Source organism: Ursus maritimus, unplaced genomic scaffold (assembly GCF_017311325.1).
Source record: "Ursus maritimus isolate PB19 unplaced genomic scaffold, ASM1731132v1 scaffold_13, whole genome shotgun sequence".
Lineage (NCBI taxonomy): Eukaryota > Metazoa > Chordata > Mammalia > Carnivora > Ursidae > Ursus > Ursus maritimus.
The window spans coordinates 56,153,003-56,174,593 of NW_024423675.1; the positions used below are offsets into that span (position 1 = coordinate 56,153,003).

Consider the following 21,591-nt stretch of genomic DNA (forward strand, 5'->3'; position numbering starts at 1 on the left):
GTTTTAGAATAGAGTAGGGATGCAAACAAGAGAGCTTTAAGAAAATCCACACGGCTATTGAGTATCCTTGGGATGGAGCAGAGATGTGGCCTCAGTGAGGAGATTAATGTGGGGTTTCTTCCAACTGGGCAAAGGGAATAGAGAAGAAAAGGGGCTGTGAAAGATGCTGGGGAGTAAGAGGTCAGGAGATACGATTAGCTGTGGGAAGGGGGGGGGGAGGAATCATCCAGAGTCCTTTACGTCTAAATGTGTGCTACCTGTAACCATCCTTTTTCTTTAATATATACTTATGTTTCGGCTTCTCTTATTCTGCAAAAACGATCATTTAGGTTGTGCCCTGATAAGTGCCTGCTCAGTATGTAAATTTAGAGTCATTTCTTTAGGGGGAAGAAAAAAAGCACAGACAAAATATTTTATATTATCTATAATAAATGCAAAGAAATCAATACAAACAAAACTTGGCTTTAGCAAACTGTACATACATAAATATCTTTTTTTTACTGTAACATTCAACTTTGTTTTCACATAAAGCCTTCCATGATCTTATTTATTACATCCAGTTTTTCTTTATATCCTTTAAAAAAGTGCCTTTTAGATTTACAGCTTGTGCTTCTAAAGCAAAGGTTAGAACATCATGCCCCAAAGGAAAACGAGGTAAAAAGAAAGGTGCCATATAAGCTCTTAAAAATTGTATGTTACAAGGTTCTAAAATCTCTTCAGCACTGGTTGGTTGGTAGATTGTTCGATGCCATCATGGCACTCAGGGAAAGTCCTTTATTGAGTGGATGGAGGAGCACTGTGGGACAGCTGCTCAGTCTACCGAAGTCCTTGGGTATGCACAGAATGAGCCCAGGGCCCAGAATTCATGCGTCCAGAGAACGTTGGAGGTCCTTAATCTCTTTAGTGCTGAGGCTCAGAGTTTCAAACAAAATTTCTTCCCAACCTGTTGTCTGTCTGCTCTCCTCCTGTCATTGTTTCCGATCCACCTCCGAAGCCATGATTTGCACACACGGGATGCGGAGGAGAGCTAAAGCTGCCACGCTGAGGGCATGCGTCGAGACTCAGGTCCTGTTTTTGCTAGTTTGGGATTGCTTTCGGCCAAATCCTTCTTATGCTACCAGCAGTGCTGCGGATGGCATGTGCTTGGTTCAGAGCGGAGGAGGGCCATTTGTGTATCTGAGCATGGGGTGGAATGACCGGGCAAAGTTGTTGGAGAGGGCACAACTATAGTCTTCCTCTGACATTGGTACAAGGCAGGCGAGCCCGATGAGGAGCAGCAGGAGAAGCTGAAGTGGAAGAGCCGCTCGGAGGACTCTGAGTAAGAAGGCTCGGCCGGACCGAACTGGCCGAGGCTCAGAAAGGGAGGAATCGGAGCCACCTCTTGTGGACCTGAGAGGAGAATCAACATAAATAACTCAAATATTTCAAATGCTGTCTGGATGCTGCTTTTTGCTTCCTCACCTTCCTGGAAGCTAAAGGACCAGGCCAAACCCAACCCAACCCGGCAACTGGCTGGCAGTCTTCTGCAGTATGCCCAGGTGATCTCCCCACCACATGAAGAGTGTTTTTGGACACTTCGCTGATGAAAAATAAACACTTAGTCAGTCAAGTAAAGGCAACTTCTTGGGTTCAAATCCCATCCCTTAATTTGGTAAAACATTTTCCATCAACAAAAGTAACTGCTCTACACATCCGACCAGCGTAGATTAAGTAGATCCAGGATGATAAAATGTGGGTGTTTGATGCAGGACATTTTTGGTTTAAGAGTATCAGTAGCACCATTAGGCAAAACTAGTTGCTGTCAGAACTATGCAAAGTAGCCCATCTTGCCATCCTGGATGTGGCGAAATCTATGCAGCAAGGTTAAGAACAGTGGCAGCCATCTTGCAGAGACTCATAAAGTTTAAATAATTTTAGAGTACACCCTGGTTTCATCTTGCACTGAATCCCCATCTGACCCTGACCCAAGTGGTTCCAAAGCTATATGTACAAGGGTGGCGGCAGAGTTAGCCTACAGAACACGGGTGTGGAATGGCATAGATCCTAGGCCGGTCCTATCTATTGCTAGCTCTGTGACTTTGGGAAATAGGCACCATTTTCCGAGAACATATGATCTTCTTGAAGATTCCTTCTAGACTCAAAGTTCCAAGTTTTCCTATCTACTTCCATTTTCCCATCTACTTTTAAATAGTGCATTAGAGTTTAAATATGAATTTTAGCACTCATGAGAAAGACTGCAAAATTTTGAATACGGAAGTCGGTCTTGGGCGAAGTACACTATTTTCTCTGTAAGCGTCCATTAATGTCTTATTTGGCTACTAGCTGAAAAGTTGTAGAAGGAAATGTTATTTACAAGAGGCATTTTGTATACATGCACACACACACACACACACACACACACACACACACGACATTGCGGGAACAAAAAGAATGTATGTACCAATGAGACACATTCCCCCATGCCTATTATGAATTCACTAATGGTTATAATATCACTAAGGGTAAGGACACTGAATGTGAGGCCCCTGGAGAAATAGGAAGGTATAAAAACTATATTGGTTACTCTGTACATTTTTCTCCCAAGAAAATATGTTTCCAGCTATCCCATTAGCCATTAATGTCTGAAAACAGATTACATTCACATCAGTGAGGGATAAGGGGTGGCACCAAAGAAAATAAATGTTAAGATAAAAAAGACATAAAACCCCTTAAAAAGGAACGGAGGGAGTACTCCAAGCTTTCTTATTACACTGTCAAAGACATATGTGAGACAAGCAGAGTAATCCTGCAGGAGCTCCAAACAGCCACGTACCACAATGTGCTTCTAGTACAGTTCTTGCAGTGTCACGAAAAAAACAAATCGTTGGCCCAAACTGGGACTGTATTCTTGTCCGAAGTCTATGACTAACATCTGTATAACCTTGAACAACTCACTTCACCTCTGAGTGCCAACTGCTTCAAACCCTCCAAATTAGATTAGATGGTCTTCCAACTGGAAAGTTCCGCATCTTATAACTTTAGGTCTTCTAGTTGGTCAGTATAGGCTACCAACTGAGAGCCCATAAGAGTTTAATCACCATCTAGTGGTCAAACTGATTAACTGCCCTTATGCTAAGGCCAAGGAGTTACCCTCAAGAACTGAATAGGAAAGGCTGTATGTTTTGTGAAAATATAGTACAGCATAAACGAAGTATGTCACATACCTATTAGTGGAGGAGAAGACAGAAACTTCTCCAGCTACCAAATTATAAAATATTCATGTTGAAATAAAGCCTTAGAGAATATCTAATCCATTTTCTAACTTCATACATAAGTGGCTAAGGAGAGTTAACATTTACTCTTCTAATTGCTGACAACACACTAAGCATTTATCTTAGTCTCTCACTTAATCCCCAGGATAGTCTCCGTGTGCTCATTATCTTCACTTTACAGATGATGAAAAGGAGACTCAGAGAGATAAAGTAGCTGGCTCAAGGTTATACAGGTAGCAAGTGGCAGAATTAAGATTTCAACCCTGAGATTTTTAAATCCCAGAACTTGGATTCTATGGATAGGGTCAGTCACCTGCCCCAAATCATACAATTAGATGAAAAGCTCCAGCAGGAAGTCAGGGTTCCCAAGTCCCACCCTACCACACTCTCTGCAATATTTTGTTGTTTGATGACGTGAACGAAGGTTGTCCAGGCCATACTTATGTATCTCCCATGTAGAAGTAAAGAAGACAATACTTGTATCCTAAAACATTTGCAGCTGAGTGGTTTCCTTATGTCTGAAATAAATGCCTCCGATTGTAAAGCCTCATGGTATTACACAGATCAAGTCAGGGTTATGGACATGAGAGCATTTTGTTTTGAGGCAATTGTACAATCTTGGGCAAGTAATTTAGTCTCTCTGGTCTTCAGTTTTCTCATTTGCAAAGACAAGGGGTGCATTAATATCCTCAAATCGTTTTGGCTTTGACAGTTTATGAAGTCAATGGTTTGCCTTAAAGGGTCTTGAGAAGAATGGGCTAGTTACCCATGAACTCTGGATTGAATTTTCCTTCAATATATCTTTCCTTTGACCTGAAAATATGCCCTGGCAAACAACAGTCACCAGCCGTCACTGGATGAGTTGTAACAGGAGCACCAGACAGCTCTGCATTTCCTCGTTATTCAATATCTAAGGAAAACGAAGGAGATTTCTAACAGGCTTTTTCTTTAGAAGGCATTTAAGGACATTAGTTATGGGCAAATTTATGCAATTTGACTGACAGAGGTGAATATCACCCCTGTTTGTCAATTATTATCTTCTTTGAGCAAGTAAGCCAAAGATCAAGATCAAAACAGGGGCTGCACTTTAACAAGTTCACTCCTGAGAAAGACTCGAAAGGTCACCATCTTTGGAATATGGGTTCATGTGTTAGAGAGTCTGTTGAAGGACATGGCACATTTAACAGCATCAGAGCATTTCTTATTAAAATTTAATTAGCATGTACCCTCTAATGTTGAAGAACGCTAACCTAGGGAGAAGTAATGGGCTGAGATAGGGACAAAGAGAACACACCGTGCCTAGTGGGCTTCCATGCAGTTGACTGCTCTTGGAAATGTCCACTTTATCTACTGAGAAAAATGCCACCCCCTTGGGGCAATTATCAGGGTTTCAACATACGCAAAATTGCTTCTTCTTAGGACAAACCTGTACTAGAGCTTCTAGTACCAAGAGGATAATGGTACCCAGGGAAAAGGGTACTTTTAATATTTATCCATTGACCTAAGAGCACCTGTTTCAAGAGTCTTGGGAAATTTGACAAGGGAAAGAACAAAGACTACTCATTAACTAGTCACTCATCACTCTCCAATGGCCTTATTACATAAATAGATGCGAGTTGAGATTGTGTTTATAGAGGAAAATGAAATGTGTGAACTTACCCAAGGAACTTAACCGATGGAGCTATTTCAGATAATTCTGTCCAGCAAGAATGTGCTTATTTTCTCCAAGTAAATATTTAGTTTATCATTTTTCTCACTCCCCTCACTCGTCCAAATTTCTGGGGAAGCGACTGCCTAGGAGTTGCTTCATCTCTTTCCCAAAATCCATACAGTTGTGGGAGAAGGAGATGGTAGGGGAGGAAGCAGCACACAATAACACACCACACGAAAGAAAGTATGACCCAGGGATGTAAAAAGCCTGAATAGCATGCACCAAGTATGACTCATCTCAATAATTTTACATAATCAAGGAGAATAAAATGAATTACTTGTGGGCATAAATTATTTAAAGGCAAGTGAAAAGAAACTTTCAATTCATTTTGTTACTTGTTGGCTAACACAGGCAGTGTCATAACAGGGATTTATTGTGAGGAAATACCTAGGTTGTGTATCTTGTTGCCTGCTCTGGTGCAAATGGTCTTTGTTCCCTGGATGTGTGGTTCAGAAGAAAAATTTCCAGAATTAACTTAGGATTTCAGTCTTCTTTTTTCAAAAAACGAACTGGCTCGTCCTAAGCAGTGTCAGGCAGCCTGGGGCAGCCTGAGCCCTAGAACTGTTTTGTAAAGGAGCCCACTCCCCTTCTGGCAGAGGGAAGTGATTTACAAGTTAGGATCCAGAGTCAGGTAGACCTGGTTCAAATCTTTAATCTTCATGCCTCTAATCCCCAGTGCCCCTGTCTTGGGAATACAGACATGCCAGGGGGACGTGGGAAGAGTTAATGAGGTGACAGATATACGATGCTTAGCATGGTGCTTAGAAACGCATTAAGTGCTAAATAAATGTCACAATTTATCAGTATTATCTTATCATCGTTAAAGCAAAGGTGTGCTAACTCATACCATGAGGGACTGGCTGTATGCAGCCTATTCTCCCAGGAGAATAGTCCTGATTTATGAGTAGTGCTTTCAAAGCTACTATGAAGGCAAAGTGGCTGACTTGTTCCTGGGAAACACTGGGAATGCATACCTCAAAATATTAGAAAGAAACATACTGGCACCTTACCCTATAACTGCTCTCAGCCTGGGTGGCCAACCGGTCCTAGAAGTACACCTGTATAACCTGAGACTCTCTGAATGCTGTGGATAAGTAGGAGAGGATAAGGAGCCTGACAGGAAAGATGTGAAAAAAAAAATTCCACGAGAAACCGAACAGTGTTTACAGTGACGTGTTCACAGTTTTCCCCCTTTCCCTTCCATTTGCTGCTTCTCATTCCACCTTAGTTCTCTGTGTAGAAGGTGCCAGAGACCAAAGGTGTCCAAGGAAAGTTTGCATGTTAGAATTTTTAGAATTTGTTTTAGAATTTTTGCTTAAGTTTTGGAATGAAGTCATCACTTCACTGTGCCCAGACTACAGAGCAATTATTCCTTTGCCTTGCTGGAAACTGGAGTAAAATCTTCCCATTTGTCAACGTCAAATAATCCACAGTAGAGTTGTGAAGACTTATTGGTGATTGAGTTAGATGATTTTAAGTCAAAAGGAGAAAAAAAGCCCAGCTGGACCATCATAAACATTGCTTCTTAAACCTCTTTAATCTAAAAACTGATGAATCATTATTATGAATGTAGTCACAGATGTTTTTCAAATGTTTGTAATTTTTAAGGAGTCTTGAGGAGCTCCTTGCAATTGATTTAGGGAATCTGTAGACTCTGGCGCATGGCAGGAGCCATATGGAAGTAACTGCAGAGGCTCAGGGCCTACACATCGTAGGTGTACAGTGAATACTGGCACCGTCTACATGCAGGCTTAGCGTATTACCTACGAGGACGTAGAACTGTGGCTGTAAAATCACCCTGAAATCGTATATAGCACATAAGCAACCATATTATCAACATCAGACCTTAAACAACAAAAATAAGAGAAGAACCCTCTTCCTTCAAACGGATACTCAGTTTCTTCCAACTCAGCCTCTTTCCTCCCTTAGAATCGGTGTCTAAAATTATCCATTGTAGATCTCTGGGGTCAACGTTCTAAACTGTTTGTGCTTTCAAATTTGCTGGACCAGTGCAAGATCAAACACAAGGTGCTCTCAAGTCTCAATGTAAAGGGACACCGTGACAGCCTGGATTATAAGTGAAGTTAATTTTTTCCCAGCAGACTCCACATTCCATTGTCGGGGTTGGGTGCACCCCACACAGAAGTGCCGAGAAGTTAAGAAGTCCAAGAATGCTCAACCACCAACTGTCTGCCAAGGTGTTTGATGAAGTTTGCCATTCAGGCGTAGACCATTTGTATTGCAGACCCTCCATGCAGCAAAGTAAACACTGTGCTGAATGCTCAGAAAGATGTTAATAACAGCGCTGGACAGAGCAGAGCTGAAAGGCGCCTGTGGCTGTCACAGTGAGAATGTGGCTGTCCCAGCTGCAAAGCCCCGTTAGGAGACATGTGGAAGCACTTGCTGCCCCAAGAAACGATGCTTGGACATTTTCGGAAGACCCCGTGCAACTGAAAGAATGGGGGCTGCAGACTAATGTGATATTTGGGAACCAAAGGGCGGTTGCTATTGGTGTTGCATAATAACGTAAGAGCCTTTCCCCTTCTCATCACCATCATTTATGTCAACCAAAGAATTGATCTCTGGTGTCCTAAAAGGACTGCTCTGGGGACATTCCCCATCTCTGTTCAGGCACATCAGCAGTTTGTGGGGAGAAGATGGACCAAACAATGATCTGTCTACAGTACATGACTGGCTTTTCTTGAAGGGGACTAAGAGAACATCAGAGCACCTGGAGAAGTCCATCATTATCTTCAAAAATCCTTGTGAGTTTTTCTCCATTCATATTTCATTATTGATTTATTATGGACCAAAAACCCCCACAGAATTGTCGTCAAACCAAACCAAAGGGAAAGAAAAAAAAAAAAAAAGCACAGTAAAGGGAGGCTTAAAACCAAAGAGCACATCAAAGTACGTTCTGCGTTGCTTCAGCTGAGTAGGAATGACCAAATCAGATACCCAGTCCCTTCAGCATGCAGCTGGAAAACGAAAACTATTACTCGGGGGTCGTTTACAACTCTACACTTCCTTACCCCTCACCCTGCTTTCAGGAATTTAGATTCCAGCTCAGTGGTGATAAGTTTCCAGAGGGGCAAACTAACAGTGAACGGCTTGGGATTGGAATGAAAAAAATCAGCTCCAGGGACAGTATTTTCTTTTTAAAAAGTTGTCTGGGGGAACATGAACTGATTAGTGAAAGGGCAGGGGAGCACAGACACCACACCAACAACGAAGGAGGCAAAGCACCGCTAACTGCAGAAACGAGGGACTGTTGGAAGCCAGGCGTAAAGCACGGAGGGGCAGCTGTGAGTGGGCTCTCTGGACGGCCCCTGGCAGGGGCACTGACTACCCTTGTTTTTAGCGTGAAAGAGCTTGCCAAGTGTCAGGAAGGTGAGTGACTGAGTGTGCTGGCAGAAGAGAAGTTTTAGGATAAGCAAAAGAGAGAAGGTGCTTATAAATTGTAAATAATACCAAATTAGGACTTGCCATTTTGAGAATTCAAAACCCACAATCTGGATAAAACATGAAAATAAAATAAAAAGCTGGGGATGTTAGTCTATTTTATTCAGATTTGTGGGTTCTGTGAGTGGTAAAATAATTCATTGATCTATTACCTGTCTTATTGTAAAATCTAGAAATAAAGAGGATGATGAAAGTCTGCCATGAATCAAACGGAGGCTGTGCCCTCCACTGCACTGAATCCTCAAGTGCACACAGAACACGGCGTGATGGAAAGTACCAGGTGGCCTACGGAGAGTTAGACAAAATTCTGGTGGGATCCAAATATTTTGTGCTCTGAGCTTTACTTACACTTCACACTTAGGAAAGTCTCTTCCAATTTATTAGAAAAGGCATGTACGGATGAAACAAGTAATTTCTCAACTACCCTGAGGCAGACCAGATAGAGGCCTACCTAAATCATGGACAATTTTCATCATCCTCTTGGAGTTCTAGAACAGTGTGGAAACCAGGAGAATAAGGTACCTGCTATGTGGACTGTTGACAGAGGGTCCAGGCTGTGAGAGACTACATTTGCCTCGTGGCTGTTTGCAATGAACAGGGGTAAAGAAAGAAGAATGTTCAGTCCAGGCAAATAAAGACAAGCTACTGAAAAAAATTAAACTAAAAGTGCGGCAAAGGAAAAATAAATCAAACGAAATGATCAGTACCCACGAATTCAGGAAACTGGCTTTTCTTTTGTTGAAAAACTGAAACTAATCCACATCTCTATCACTGGTCACCGAGGAAACAGGAATTGTGGTTTGGGAGTCCCACCACCGTGGGATATTTCCCCCCATTTTTCATGGTGGACACACTGGTGACTCTATACCAGCCAAGGATTTACTTACAATAAATATAAAGGCCAATGTGCCTTGGCACGCCATATTTTTTTCGTTTCCTAGAACACTGAAATTCTTGGTAGATAAAAAATAACAATGGCAATATGAGATTTTTCTTTGTAGAATGATGAGGACCCGACAAGTTAAATCAGGGCTAGAATTTGACTCGAAAAGCCAGTATTCCTTCACATTCTTAAACTAGGATCTATAGGAAACTAGTGAATGTAGTAAAAAACAATCCTAAATAAGATAATAACATTTATCAGCATAGGACTTAAGTGTTTATAACAAAAAAAAGTACAAATGAAATCCATACTTCTAAAAACTAAGGAAAATGGGATGTAAAAAAAATGAATATAATCATAAAGCTGGACAAAAAAATAACAAAACAAAAACAAGCCTCTAATCACACAGAGAAATCAAAGTATAGAGGGTAGCAGGGGCCAGATTCGTCTTTCCGTCCTCACAGAACGCCGGTGAGGCAGCCTCCCAAAGGCTCTGTGGCTGAGGCCTCCTGAGCTGTTGCCTCTTTGGGGGCAGCACAGTCGCCAAAAACCTTCAGAACCACCGTCAGGAGCTTCTTCGCTTGAGAGTTCAACAGAACCTCCACTTGTCTCATACGTTCAATGGTCTCATGAGACGCTCACAGTTTTGCCTGCTTCTGGCTGAGGCGCCCCTTTACATAGAACCTACTTTTTTAGGTGGACTATGATGGTAGTGGTTTGAAGGGAGGAGCCACCAAAGAAACAAGGGAACACCATTCTAGTGATGGCCCTTGGAGCAAGAGAAATAACTTGTCTCCCTGTACCAGCCACACCTTGAGCCCTCCTTCTTTTGAAAAACAGAATGTTCTTTTGCATTCCTGAGTGCATGTGGGGAGGGCATGCCGCAGGGCTGAGGAAACGACACTTCACTGAGTTACTGTGTGACAACGCTCTTCTGTAGGGGGACTCCTGCTTTCCCGGGGGGAGCCTGCGGACCCTGAGGTAGCTACAGATACCGTTGCTCCCCAGTGTTCCCTCCCATGGGCCAACTGAAAAGGACCAGTGGAAAGTTACCGTTCTTTGTCTGTTTGGGGTGCTTCTTCCGGACGTAGGACTCACAGATCCCGAGGTGTCCAGTTCATCAGCAGAAGACCAGGAAGACAAATCCTACATAGGAAATAGATTTTTTTAAGGACTCCATGTCCCAAAGCCGTGATGGCTTGGTAATCCACAATGCATTTACCAGCCCACCGCCAGCCATCCTCCATAAAAATCAAACCATTCCTTGGACAAAACAGAATCAGACAACTATAAGAACAGAACCTAATTCTTCTAGTGTATCAGGCCTTTTCCGGTTGTCAATTTAGTCCTGTTGGAAAATATAGGTATAGTTTTGCTATTACTATGTCACTTGCAGCTTTTTTATTTCTTAGTGACACGGATGGAATGAGTGGAAGTGAAGGAGGTGAAGGAATTGGTTTTACACTACAGGTCTCTTGGGCCAGAGAGACACAAGTCATTTGAGTTCGAAACAAAAGATATTCATCCAGGAGCCTTCTTTTGTAGTATGTCCCCCACTACTCCGTTGGTCAGAGGAGGTCGTTCTTTTGCAGGCTTATGGGAGTGCAGGGTGTTTGTGTGTTCATAACGAGATTTTGCAACTGGTTGTCTGAAGTCTTACCAAGCATCTCTGTATCTACGAATGCATTTCTCAAAACCGATAATACTACCACGATGTAGATTTAAGAAAAAAAAAAGTAAATGAGCAGAGGACATTTTCTATGAATTAATTGCTGTCTATGTCGGGAGAACTCATGCCTTCTGGTGTTTGAATACAAAACTCACATGCAACAATTGGTTATGACCTACCATAGCTGTGTGACAGGAAACATGTGAATTCTTCAGTAAACAGGGTAAAATACAATGCCACAGTAGAGACGGTAAAGGGTTAGCAGTAACAATTGCAAGAGGTTTTTTGATGTAATAGAATCAAAAGCAGTGTCCTATTATGAAAGTTGATGAGTCCCTTTTTTTATTTTGAGACAGGACTCGTAAGAGCAGTGATTGAGAGCGGGCACTTTATCCTGACAAGTACTATATTCAAAGTCCTTCTAAAAACGGATAAAGATGATGCTTCTTTGGTTTCCTGTAAGAAGTGCTACACAATGATGTCTGCTTAGAGCTTACCTGCTGACTGCTTGACATGTCTAATAGCTTCTCCAGCTCCTTTATGTGACGACTGACCTCCTTCAAGAGAAGTTTGAGCCGATTTCCAATCACATGGACTTTTTCTTTAGCTTCTAAACAGTCTGTGCCTTCCGCATTCACCAGGAGTTGGCAAGACATGTCTTGCAGTGAGGCCACTCGGAGCTGGGATTCCAATAGCTCATGCCTTATTTGCTAGGTGCGTGATAAGAAATGCTTTACTAAGAATTTTTGATAATCGGGGAAAATTCCAAAAAGGCAGGATGACATCAGTTTAACTTAGTGGGCAATTAAACCTGAGTATCCAAATGCCGTGCTCAGCCAGGGAAGAATGAAGCAGCCCATGGCATTCGGGAATGGGGGGTCTGGGTTCTAACCCTGCTGCTGCCAAAAATCGTCTGTAAGGCCCCTAAACCTTTCTGATCTCAAGCTTTCTCATTTCAGAAAATGATAATACTGCTTCCTGCCTGGTCCAAAGTAAGTATATTGGAAGGTTCAAATTGGTGAATATATGTGAAAGTGCTTAAAACATCAAGTAGTATGTAAAAGAGACGTAAGATACTCTTTTATACAGAAAGTGAAACATTAACATATAAATATAGCAAAACTCACATATGTCTAAGTATGCCCTGATCTTTGTTCAAGATTTTTTTGAAGGATGTAGTAGTGATTCATTATTTACAACTAATGTCTGAGGTCAAAAGTCAGTAAAAATGCCACTGCATAGCTATTCCGTCTTGGTTTCTGAGACCTTTATGGTACTGAATTAAAAGCTAACAATTCTGTTGGTTAGGTTAGTAAGCATTAAATGTTGAGAAATGACATTTTAAAAATACAGAAAGCTACAAAATGCAAATCATTTTCTCCTAATGGAACTCAAATATACTGCTTTATCTTTTATAAAATCCCTTAAGTACACTGTACGTTATATTATCCGAGTCCTTTGTATAAGAATCTATGCAGAGATTCTGCAAATTTCCTTTTGAATTCAGTGCTAGAAAAAGTTTCTTTCTCCTTGAGAACTGGCATGTTTTCTTTTTCTCAGATAATGAAAATAACTTTTCACATTTTCCTTTTTGTCTTCATTTTCACAAAACTTGGTGACAAGGTTACTGTTAAATCTGGTACACTTAATTTCTTCTTCTTTTTTTTAAAGATCTTATGTATTTATTTGAAAGAGAGAAAGTGAGTGAGAGAGAGAGCATGAGCAGGGGAAGGGGGAGAAGCAGACTCCCCTGTTGAGCAGGGAGCCTAGTGTGGGGCTCGATCCCAGGACCCTGGGATTATGACCTGAGCCGAAGGCGGCGTTTAACCAACTGAGCCACCTAGGAATTTCTTCTACGAAGTCTTAATGGTCTCTTTCTATTTTAATAGCTTCAATGTCCATAAAAATAAAATTTAAGCCACGCAAGATACTCCTACTTTATACATACATGTAACAAAGACAGTTTAAATTAAAAATAAGCATAACTGCCAAAAATCTGCTTTAGTAAAAACAACCTAATTAAGATGAAGAACATCTAAGATCTCTACAATTGAGCAATGACTTTAGAACCAGATTCTAAAGCTGGTAGATGTCATCTTCTATAAGCATGTTTGCCTCACAAAAATTAGAAACTATGACAAATAAAAAAGAGAAAGTTAGAGACCAGTATGCAAAAGGTAAAAAAAAAAAAAAAATTATCACCTACATTCTTTTTCTTTAAATGAAATAGGCGAGTGCTATGAACAGCCAGGCTGCCAAAGCTCACACATCTTACCATAAGCTGTTTGTGATGGTCCTGAAGTGTCTCTGCATCCAGGTTAGAATCAATAGGGACAATTTCATTTTTCCTTCTGTCGATGTTCTCCAGCATAAGAAGCAAACCATGACTCATTTCATGGAAATCCTATGAAGAAAAAAAATGGAGTATAAAATCATCTTGAGAAATTTATTTTTCTTTCCCTCACAGCTTAAGTTTCCAGTCTTTACAATTGCTACCACTGGCAAAGATACGTTGGATTTAAGCTCTTATGCACAACTCCTTTCTGAGAAAGGCACTGGTGCTGTGGTAATTATCTGAGTTCACATTCTCACCAAAAACATCTAGTTTGTTATTTGGGAGAGAATTTAGACATAAGGAAAAACTGGTATCAAATACTTAATTTCTAGGGTTACATTACAGTTTGGAAGGAAGCAACTCTGCTCCCCTGTCTTCTCCCTGTATTCAGACCTTCCCATCTTGGAAGGCCTTAATCCAGTCTCTTATATCCTTCATTCATCCGTTTGTTCATTCATTTATTCAACAGGTAGTTACTGAAGATCTCCTATGCACTGGACTAGGAAGGGGTGCAAGGGTGAAAAAACAGCTTGAGTACCCGTTTTCAACATATTCTTGGGGCACATGCAAACTCAGAAAGAAGGTTTACACTGTGCTCAGAATACAATCTGCTCCTGGTCAGGCCCTGCATGATCTAGTTGCTAAGCATCTTTCTGATCTTTCTTATCACTCCCTGCCTCTCTGACTACATTCTGATCCTACTGGCCTCTTTTCTGACCTTAAAGACACTAAACCCTTTCCTGTTTCTAGACCATCCCATTGGCTCTGTCTGGCAACATCCCTTCAGTATCAGCTCTAAGATTCATAGAAGTTCCCTGACCTCTATCCCAAAGTAGTTTTTCTCAGTTACTTTTATCATCCACACTTGTAAGCATCTTGGTTAAGCAATTACTTGCATTTTCATTGTTCGTTTTCCCCCAAAAAAGTAGAGGCTGTGTTGTACCCTGACTGCTCTGTATAATATCTTTCAGAGAGTGGGCACACATCAAATAATCGTGGTAGAATGGATGAGTAAGTATTTGTGATGCTCACTTTCATGTTCGAGAAATGTCTGCCAACGTGCTCAGTAAATATCTGTTGAATGAATGAATGAATGAATGAATGAATGAATGAATGAGTTGGGACTGAGATATACTCATGGGAATAGTCCAGTTAGCTGGATAAAAGACGGGGTCCACTTGCTTGAACTCCTGTTCAGATGTAAAGATTCTCCAGGATAATGAATAGTTTGGGCACAAAGTTATCTCATTCAAATCCTGGCTTTGGGGAGCAACTGCATCCCTCCAAGTGACCTTGCTAAATCAAGTCTCAGACTCAGCTACACTGGAAATGTCTGACTCCCACGAACCTGACACTGCATCAGTGCATCCTGGAGCAGGCCCCGCCACTCTTCCAGCAGGGAGCACACATGGTCCCAGCGCCCGTTCATCTGTGACAGGCGATCCTGCAGATTCTGGCTTTTCTCACTGCCAGTCTGGGTGAACTCGGAGCTGCACAGGTTGATGGAGAGGATGATGGCTTTGCGGTGGTCCACAGCTTTCTGGAGCTCCTATAAAGAGAAAGAAGAACCACCAAACGAAAAAAAAAATGACAATACAAACGTTTAGAGCATAGTTTAAGACCTTAGTAAAAGCTTCACCCAAGTGAAAAGATCCATTCAGTAAAATTAGCCTTAACCGCTAGATAACAGACAGTGGTGCACACCACTGAGGACCACACTGTAGTTAAAGGAAATGGATTAGATGGACACTTGACAACTTGAATGGGTTTTAAAATATGGTATCGAGTGAAAGAGTCAGAAGCAGAACAATGTGTGTAATAGCACAGTATTTCTGTGATTTAAAAGGCACGTGCACACACACAAATCCATATTTTTCGTGCATATATGAATGAATACTCATTCAATATGTAAGAATGGTTGCTACGGGTTTCAAGAATGGAGATTAAAAAACAGTGGGGACAAAGGATAAATAGACAAAATTAAGAGGAACTTTGGAGGAAGTGCTGATGACCCTGTGCAATGAACTAAGAAGTCTGATGAACTCAACCCACAGCCTGGGAGTTCAACAACAATAGAACAAAACAAACCCAGACCTGGCTCTAAGAGTTCTGGGCAGCAGGAAATGTTCTCATGTAAGAATCTCATCACTAGACCAATGGGACTCCAAGTTGTGTGCAGAAGAATGAAACGGGAAACTTGCTAAGAAGGCAGATTCCCAGGCCTCAGCCTCTAGCTGTTTGGACTCGATAGGCACAGAGAGTTAGTGGCCCACAGGGGGAGAAGAACCCTGCCCATGTCATAAGCCACATTGCTGTGATGGTCAAGAGAATGGATTGGGTATTTCAACAGCTAACCAATTCAGTTTGATTTCACAAAAAAACTAGGCAACTGATTTTTGCTTTATGCATTTCCCACAAATCTAGAACTCTTCCAAGAACTTGTGCAGCACATGATTGTGCATTAATGATTCAGTATCTGGGTACTGTTTAAACATACCCAGATTAGTTTAGGGTCAGTGATCCCACAAATCACATCAACCCACGCTACGTTTTCTTCTAAGTTCTCAACATTTCTGTTATGTCTCCAGCTTGTCTTAATTTTTCACTTTCCAATAGATTCTCAAAATGCAGTAATACAGATTTGACCACAGAGATATTGTAAGATCAAGAGATACTGTGAAAGATACTTGGTTTTTCCACATCCTTACCCTCAGGAAACAGACAGGAAGGACTGGGCAAGCGTGCAGAGGGTGGCTTTTTCTTATCACACAGGCTGACTTTCAAGGTCTCATTTTCCCACCCTAATCTCACTTAAGTCTCAGACTCTGGCCAACATTTGCTTTATCAACTTTTTAGGGGTTTGGTCATCATACACCCTGCCTTACATTTTCCCAGAGAGGAACTACAATAATTTAAGTACTCTACAGAAAAACGTGTTTTATAATCCAGATAATATAAATCACATCTCCCATCTGATGCTTCACCCAGAAATTGATGGGGCTAGTGCAGAGGCTATTCTTTGAGGAGAAATCTGAGCAACAGTGGGGAAGACTCATTTCTCTGCAAATTTAAAATAAACAACAACCAAAACAAGCCACCGAAACATCACCCCAAAATAAATAGCATACATGAAACCCGAGAGACACAAGAGCAGCACGCTTAACCCTTGAGCCTAGAGAGCCTTGGTAGCTCTATTCTGAGGAAGCGCACATCTCGATGCTCTCCAAACAAAAAGAAAGGACTGGAGGAGCTATTAAAAACAAACTGGGCTCTCAATCCAGAGTATGCTTGCAAAAGTCTCCACACAGTAATGCATTTCAAGAATTGTGCTACGGAGGAGTGTTAGGACCTGGAGACGGAGCTAAAGGACGTTACCCCGTGGGGATGGACACCCACCCAGGCCAAAATCAAGTGTACATGCCAGGTGTTTTACCATAATTACTCCACAGCGTTGTTTTGTTTTATTCATACACTGCAAATTGCTTCTGTTACTACTATGTCCTATTTCAGAGGTTCTGCTGATTGTCCAACAATTTCAATACATTTCTACAAAGTCACAGAGATACAATCTTGGAGAGGAAACCTCTCTAGCTCTAGATACAGACTTGCAGGAGCCTGGTCATTTCTGCACTTCCCTTAAAAGGGGTCAAACAGTCCCAGAGGTACCTGGATGTTTCACGAAGTTTTAATATTAGTCATTCCTTAGGAACCAAGTCATTAAATCATACGTAATGAGTTACACGGGGGCTAGTTCTACAACGTGGACCATCTTTCTGCCCTTCCAAGGCTTCTCTAGAAATACTGATTTGGGACGGCTGGGGGAAAGGAAGGCATTCGTGCTCACTGATGACTTCCCTGCGGCCGGGTGGTAGGAGCCTAGCTGGAGCTACTGGTTCTGTCGGACCGGGCAGTGCACGTGGCTGTTTTCTGCCTGGCCACTGTGGGAAAGGCTGAGGGCAGCTACCTTGAGCTTCTTTATCTGGAGCTCGATAGCCTGGATGTCGGTGCTGAGCTCCAGGCGCCGCAGCTGCTCCAGCTCTCCCTCCGTCTCCGCCAGCCACGTCCAGATGTTGTTCAGGTCCGCGCTGAACTGCTGCCACTTCTGGAGGTGCTGTTTCATTCTCAGCTCCTTGCTCAGGGCCTGTGCCTGGATGAGTTCCCACCGGTCAATCACACCTGGGACGTGACACACACAGAAGAATGAGCTGTATTTCCCTATGTGGGATATTGGGGAGATGCCTTAAAGACACACGGTCCCTAAGTATAACAACAAAGAAAAGTCATTCTAACAGGCACTTCGGTTGTTGTCAGCTATTAAACAACACAAAGCAGTATAATGGCTGTGTTTATCCCACCTGCATTTTTAATGATACTGGGGTTAAAAAAAAAAACTACATAGGATTTAATACCATAAAGAGCTTTATGAAGTAATAAGCAGTAATGCGCAGGAAGATAATATTCAATTGGTTTCTTTTTGCAACAGAACTTGGAGAGCTCATATATAAAATGCTCGACGAGGGGCGCCTGCATGGCTCAGTCAGTGAAGCGGCCAACTCTTGACTTCAGCTCAGGTCATGATCTCAGGGTTGTGAGATAGAGCCCCATGTTGGGCTCTGCGCTCTCTCTCCTCTCTCAAATAAAGCTTTAAAAAATAAAATAAAATAAAATAAAATAAAATAAAATAAAATAAAATAAAATGCCAGACAAGAGAGGTTAGAGAGAGTGCATGAAAATAAATGGGATATGGAAGAAAATACCGCGATGCTGTTCCCCACCCCCTTCTGTCAGGAGGTCATCGTAACACAGAGAAAAGTTCTCAGGGGAGAATCATGTAGACTGAGATGGGCAGCGCAGGGCAACGCAGGGGCAACACGGTATTTCAGGATCTTCTATTTCCCTTTTTCCTGAGCTGAGCACTGCTCACTCACCAGCTGTTTGGGTTTCCGCGGTATTCAGGTTAACAAAGCCGGGGAAATTCTCTTCTTCCTCCTTCAGTTTGTGTTCTAGTCTCTTCACTAAGTCTATGCTGCCACGGCACTCACTTAGCAGCTTCATCTGTTGAGACACAGAAAACAGGACCCGGTCACACGATTCTCAGCTTCTCACAAGTGCAAGAGCTTCTGGGGGAAAATACCTTTCTAGTTCCTTGAAAAGGATGGTGGCTGTGTTTTACTGCTCTGTGGGAAAAAAACCCAGTCTGCTAAGAACAAAAAAATCAAGTTCAAAAACATGTGCCTGCAACACAGGACACATGCATACACATGCAGAGCCGTGCCTTGAAGATATACTGAGTTTTGCATGAGAGTCCCTCAAAATTTCTTTTACAACTCAAGAGAGACGAAAAACCAATCTGGGATTGAAAACTCAGAGCCCTCAGCTGGCAATACAATATACAATTTTTGGCAAGTTGCTTCTTCTTTCTTAAACTGAAATGTGGGAACAATAATATTACCACAAATCTCGAAGGAACATTTTTTTGCATTAAATAATTAAAATACTTAAAAGCAGAAAGTACTATGAAAGCCAGCTGTTTCATAAGAAAATTTAAGCAATGTTTAATAGGTGTTAAGGGAATAAATTCTTAACATCAAAGGAAAACCTTCCAACTCCAAGTTTAATGTCATGCACAGCATTCAAAGAACTCTTGCTCTAACCATAAAGTTATGTTTCGAAGCCTTTAACAAATCACGCTGCTATGAGGTTTGAGTATTTTTGACTGAGACTGAGTACAATCTCAGTGATGTCAGCATGGTCACCATGAAGTCTTATTATATTAGAAAAAAAAAGGAAACTTCACTATAATAGAAGTTGGTATAACAGGCCAAACTGGACAAGAAATAAACTCATGATTGATCATTCTTCTGTAATTGTGAGGATATTAATATCAGCATATATAAACTACAACAGTTTTCTTCCCTGGTTTCAAAAAGTAGTACATTGGAGTTGTCATTAGACTTAGGGAAATTAATTTTTCTTTCCTTTTACTAGGCAGTCTTTTGGGTGTGAAAAGAAAGTATGAGCCATGGAAGAGATTTACTTTTAAATTCTCTTACTTAAGTATGTGTAGGAAAATGGGTAGTTCTCCAGGAAAAATTATTTGGTCAGTAACTTGAGCAGAGCAAATAAACTCAGTATATACTTTACTAGGTAGGAACTTTGAAAATAGAAGTTAGTAATACATACAATCTTTTGCCATCTTTTCTCCAAATCCCTCGTTAGTCAGATTTGTTTTCCCCATAATGAGCATACTGATAACAGAGGATAAAAACACTCCCAAAGGCAATGAGTAAATCAATAAACCCCAGAAAAGAACTATATATATATACACACATACATATTCTGTGTTAGTGATCTATTAGCTAAATCTGCAACTCCAAGGATAACCTTGGCCCCAAAATTATTAGCTGAGTTTGGAGAAATGCCTCTTCACTTTCGGGAGCCAAAGCATTTTGTCGCTGTCAGTTAAATGGATCTCATGGAGTTCTCCATGCAAAGAACAGGCTGGTCACTGTAGTAGGTCAGTGCATCTGAGCACCGGCCAGTTTTACTCAAAAGGTAACCTGCTAGTGTGGCTTCGTTTTGGACACCCAAACCCGTGAGTTCAAGGGCGGCATGGTGCTCGATAGCTCAGAAAGCCCTGTGCCACAGACGGACCGTTCTTTGTCACACAACTATGATTTCCAGGTACATGCTGGGATTACAAGGGTCAGGATACTCACATAGCCTCTGTAGCTGGAGTCTAGCTCCGGTCCTGTGGGAGTCTTGCTGCGGATGATATTTTCAGTTTGTTGCATCTGAAAACGGCTCTCATCCAAGGCTTTGTCCAGTTGTCGAATCTGTGACTCTAAGGCACTGGGAGCTCCTGCAATGTCAACCACAAGGTTCTTGAACATGCGTGACATTCAAGGTGAAGTTTGAGAAATTACTTCGGCTAAGGTGGTATAGAAATGGCGTGTGTGTGCGTTATTACAAAGCAAATTTAGTACTAGCGTGCTGGTGAGTTAGAAGTTCAAAGACCAGACCAATGAATGAATGTGGTTGGCTCAGAGTCCTAGCAGGTCAGATACTGCAAAAGGCCTCTGCAGTGGGCTCTAACAGCCTGTGTGTCTGCTCTGCTGGCAGCTGATTCCCTGAAAATCTACGTTGTGTAAGCTGTGGAAGGCCTCTCTGAAAGCCCAACGTGGTGCCTTTTGCTCCCCACCAACTAAGAGGCAGTTATTTCTCATATTCCCTCTGCAGGCACTTATCAAGCGGAAAAAGATATAATCCTCTGTTTTCTTTCTGCATCTGAACAGAAGATAGCACTCAGTAGAGACAGTCACCCCCGCCCCTTGCATCATTCACTTAAAGGTGTGACTTCAAGATAACCAAGAAGTTACATATGGGTGGAGACACGAAACTACCAATGGCTTGCCTTTGTTTAAAACGCACAACAAAACCAGATTTTAGCATTTGCACTTAAGCATTTTATTGCATTTTAGCATTTTAGCCTTTAAGATTTTAGCATTTGCATCTCAGCATGCTCCTCCTCAGAGCCTGGAACTCCTGGCTCATCACCTTTCAGAGGTGTAATACCTTTTTGCAAAATGTGTGTGTGTGCAAAATGTGTGTGTGTGTGTTATAATTTTTGAACTGAACAAGAACATTGATTGTCAGAGTGAAGCTAACACAGGGTGAAAGCAGAACATGTATTAGTAAGCTTTATTAATTTTTTTTGAAAAAAGGCCTTCTAAATACACCTGGAAGAGGTCTCTCACTGGGGATCACTCAGGAAGTCACCATTTCACTAATGCTCCTTTGCTTCAAAAATGAAGTGTAAACGAATACCTTTGCCATTCAGTATCGTATTGCTATGGTCAAACCCTATCCTCTCCACCTCCCCCCTGCTTAACTATGCTGAACTATAGTTTATCTAGTGCAACATGAAACAAACCTGGTTCCATTTTCCTTTCTTTATTTTATGGGGTACGACTTATCGAGGTCAATTATAATTTTTTTTTTAGAGCCAGACATCTGGTCTCACCCCTCGCCTTATATGTGGCCTTTGAGATCAGGAAGATGAATGGTGGGCCTGAGGTCACATATGCAGGCTGGTGGACATGGGACAGGAGCTCTGAGCCCCGGCTGCCGAGGCGCAGGTAAGTCTCCAGGCCCCGGAAGTCACGAGGTCAGTACGGCTACCCTCCAGCAGGGCACCGGGGCACAGGTGCTGAAGACTAGAGCTTCCATCTCCCCTTTTCTCCCGTGCACGGGCATCCTAGGTCTATACCTAATGAGACT

General features: G+C 41.9%; 1 protein-coding gene across 5 annotated transcripts in view; it reads right to left on the minus strand.

Moving 5' to 3' along the window:
* Positions 1–411: 411 nt before the first annotated feature.
* The window catches only part of SYNE1 (spectrin repeat containing nuclear envelope protein 1), a 442,550-nt gene continuing 421,370 nt past the window's right edge, over positions 412–21,591 (minus strand). For all 5 annotated transcript variants that reach the window (XM_040627972.1, XM_040627969.1, XM_040627970.1 and 2 more), the window contains 9 exons: positions 20,031–20,173; positions 18,240–18,366; positions 17,276–17,487; positions 14,660–14,860; positions 13,252–13,380; positions 11,474–11,686; positions 10,361–10,453; positions 8,947–9,005; positions 412–1,389 (listed from right to left, as the gene is read on the minus strand). In XM_040627972.1, coding sequence (XP_040483906.1) covers positions 1,149–1,389; positions 8,947–9,005; positions 10,361–10,453; positions 11,474–11,686; positions 13,252–13,380; positions 14,660–14,860; positions 17,276–17,487; positions 18,240–18,366; positions 20,031–20,173 — 1,418 coding nt within the window. In that variant the 3' untranslated portion in view covers positions 412–1,148. The remainder of the gene's footprint in view (positions 1,390–8,946; positions 9,006–10,360; positions 10,454–11,473; positions 11,687–13,251; positions 13,381–14,659; positions 14,861–17,275; positions 17,488–18,239; positions 18,367–20,030; positions 20,174–21,591) is intronic.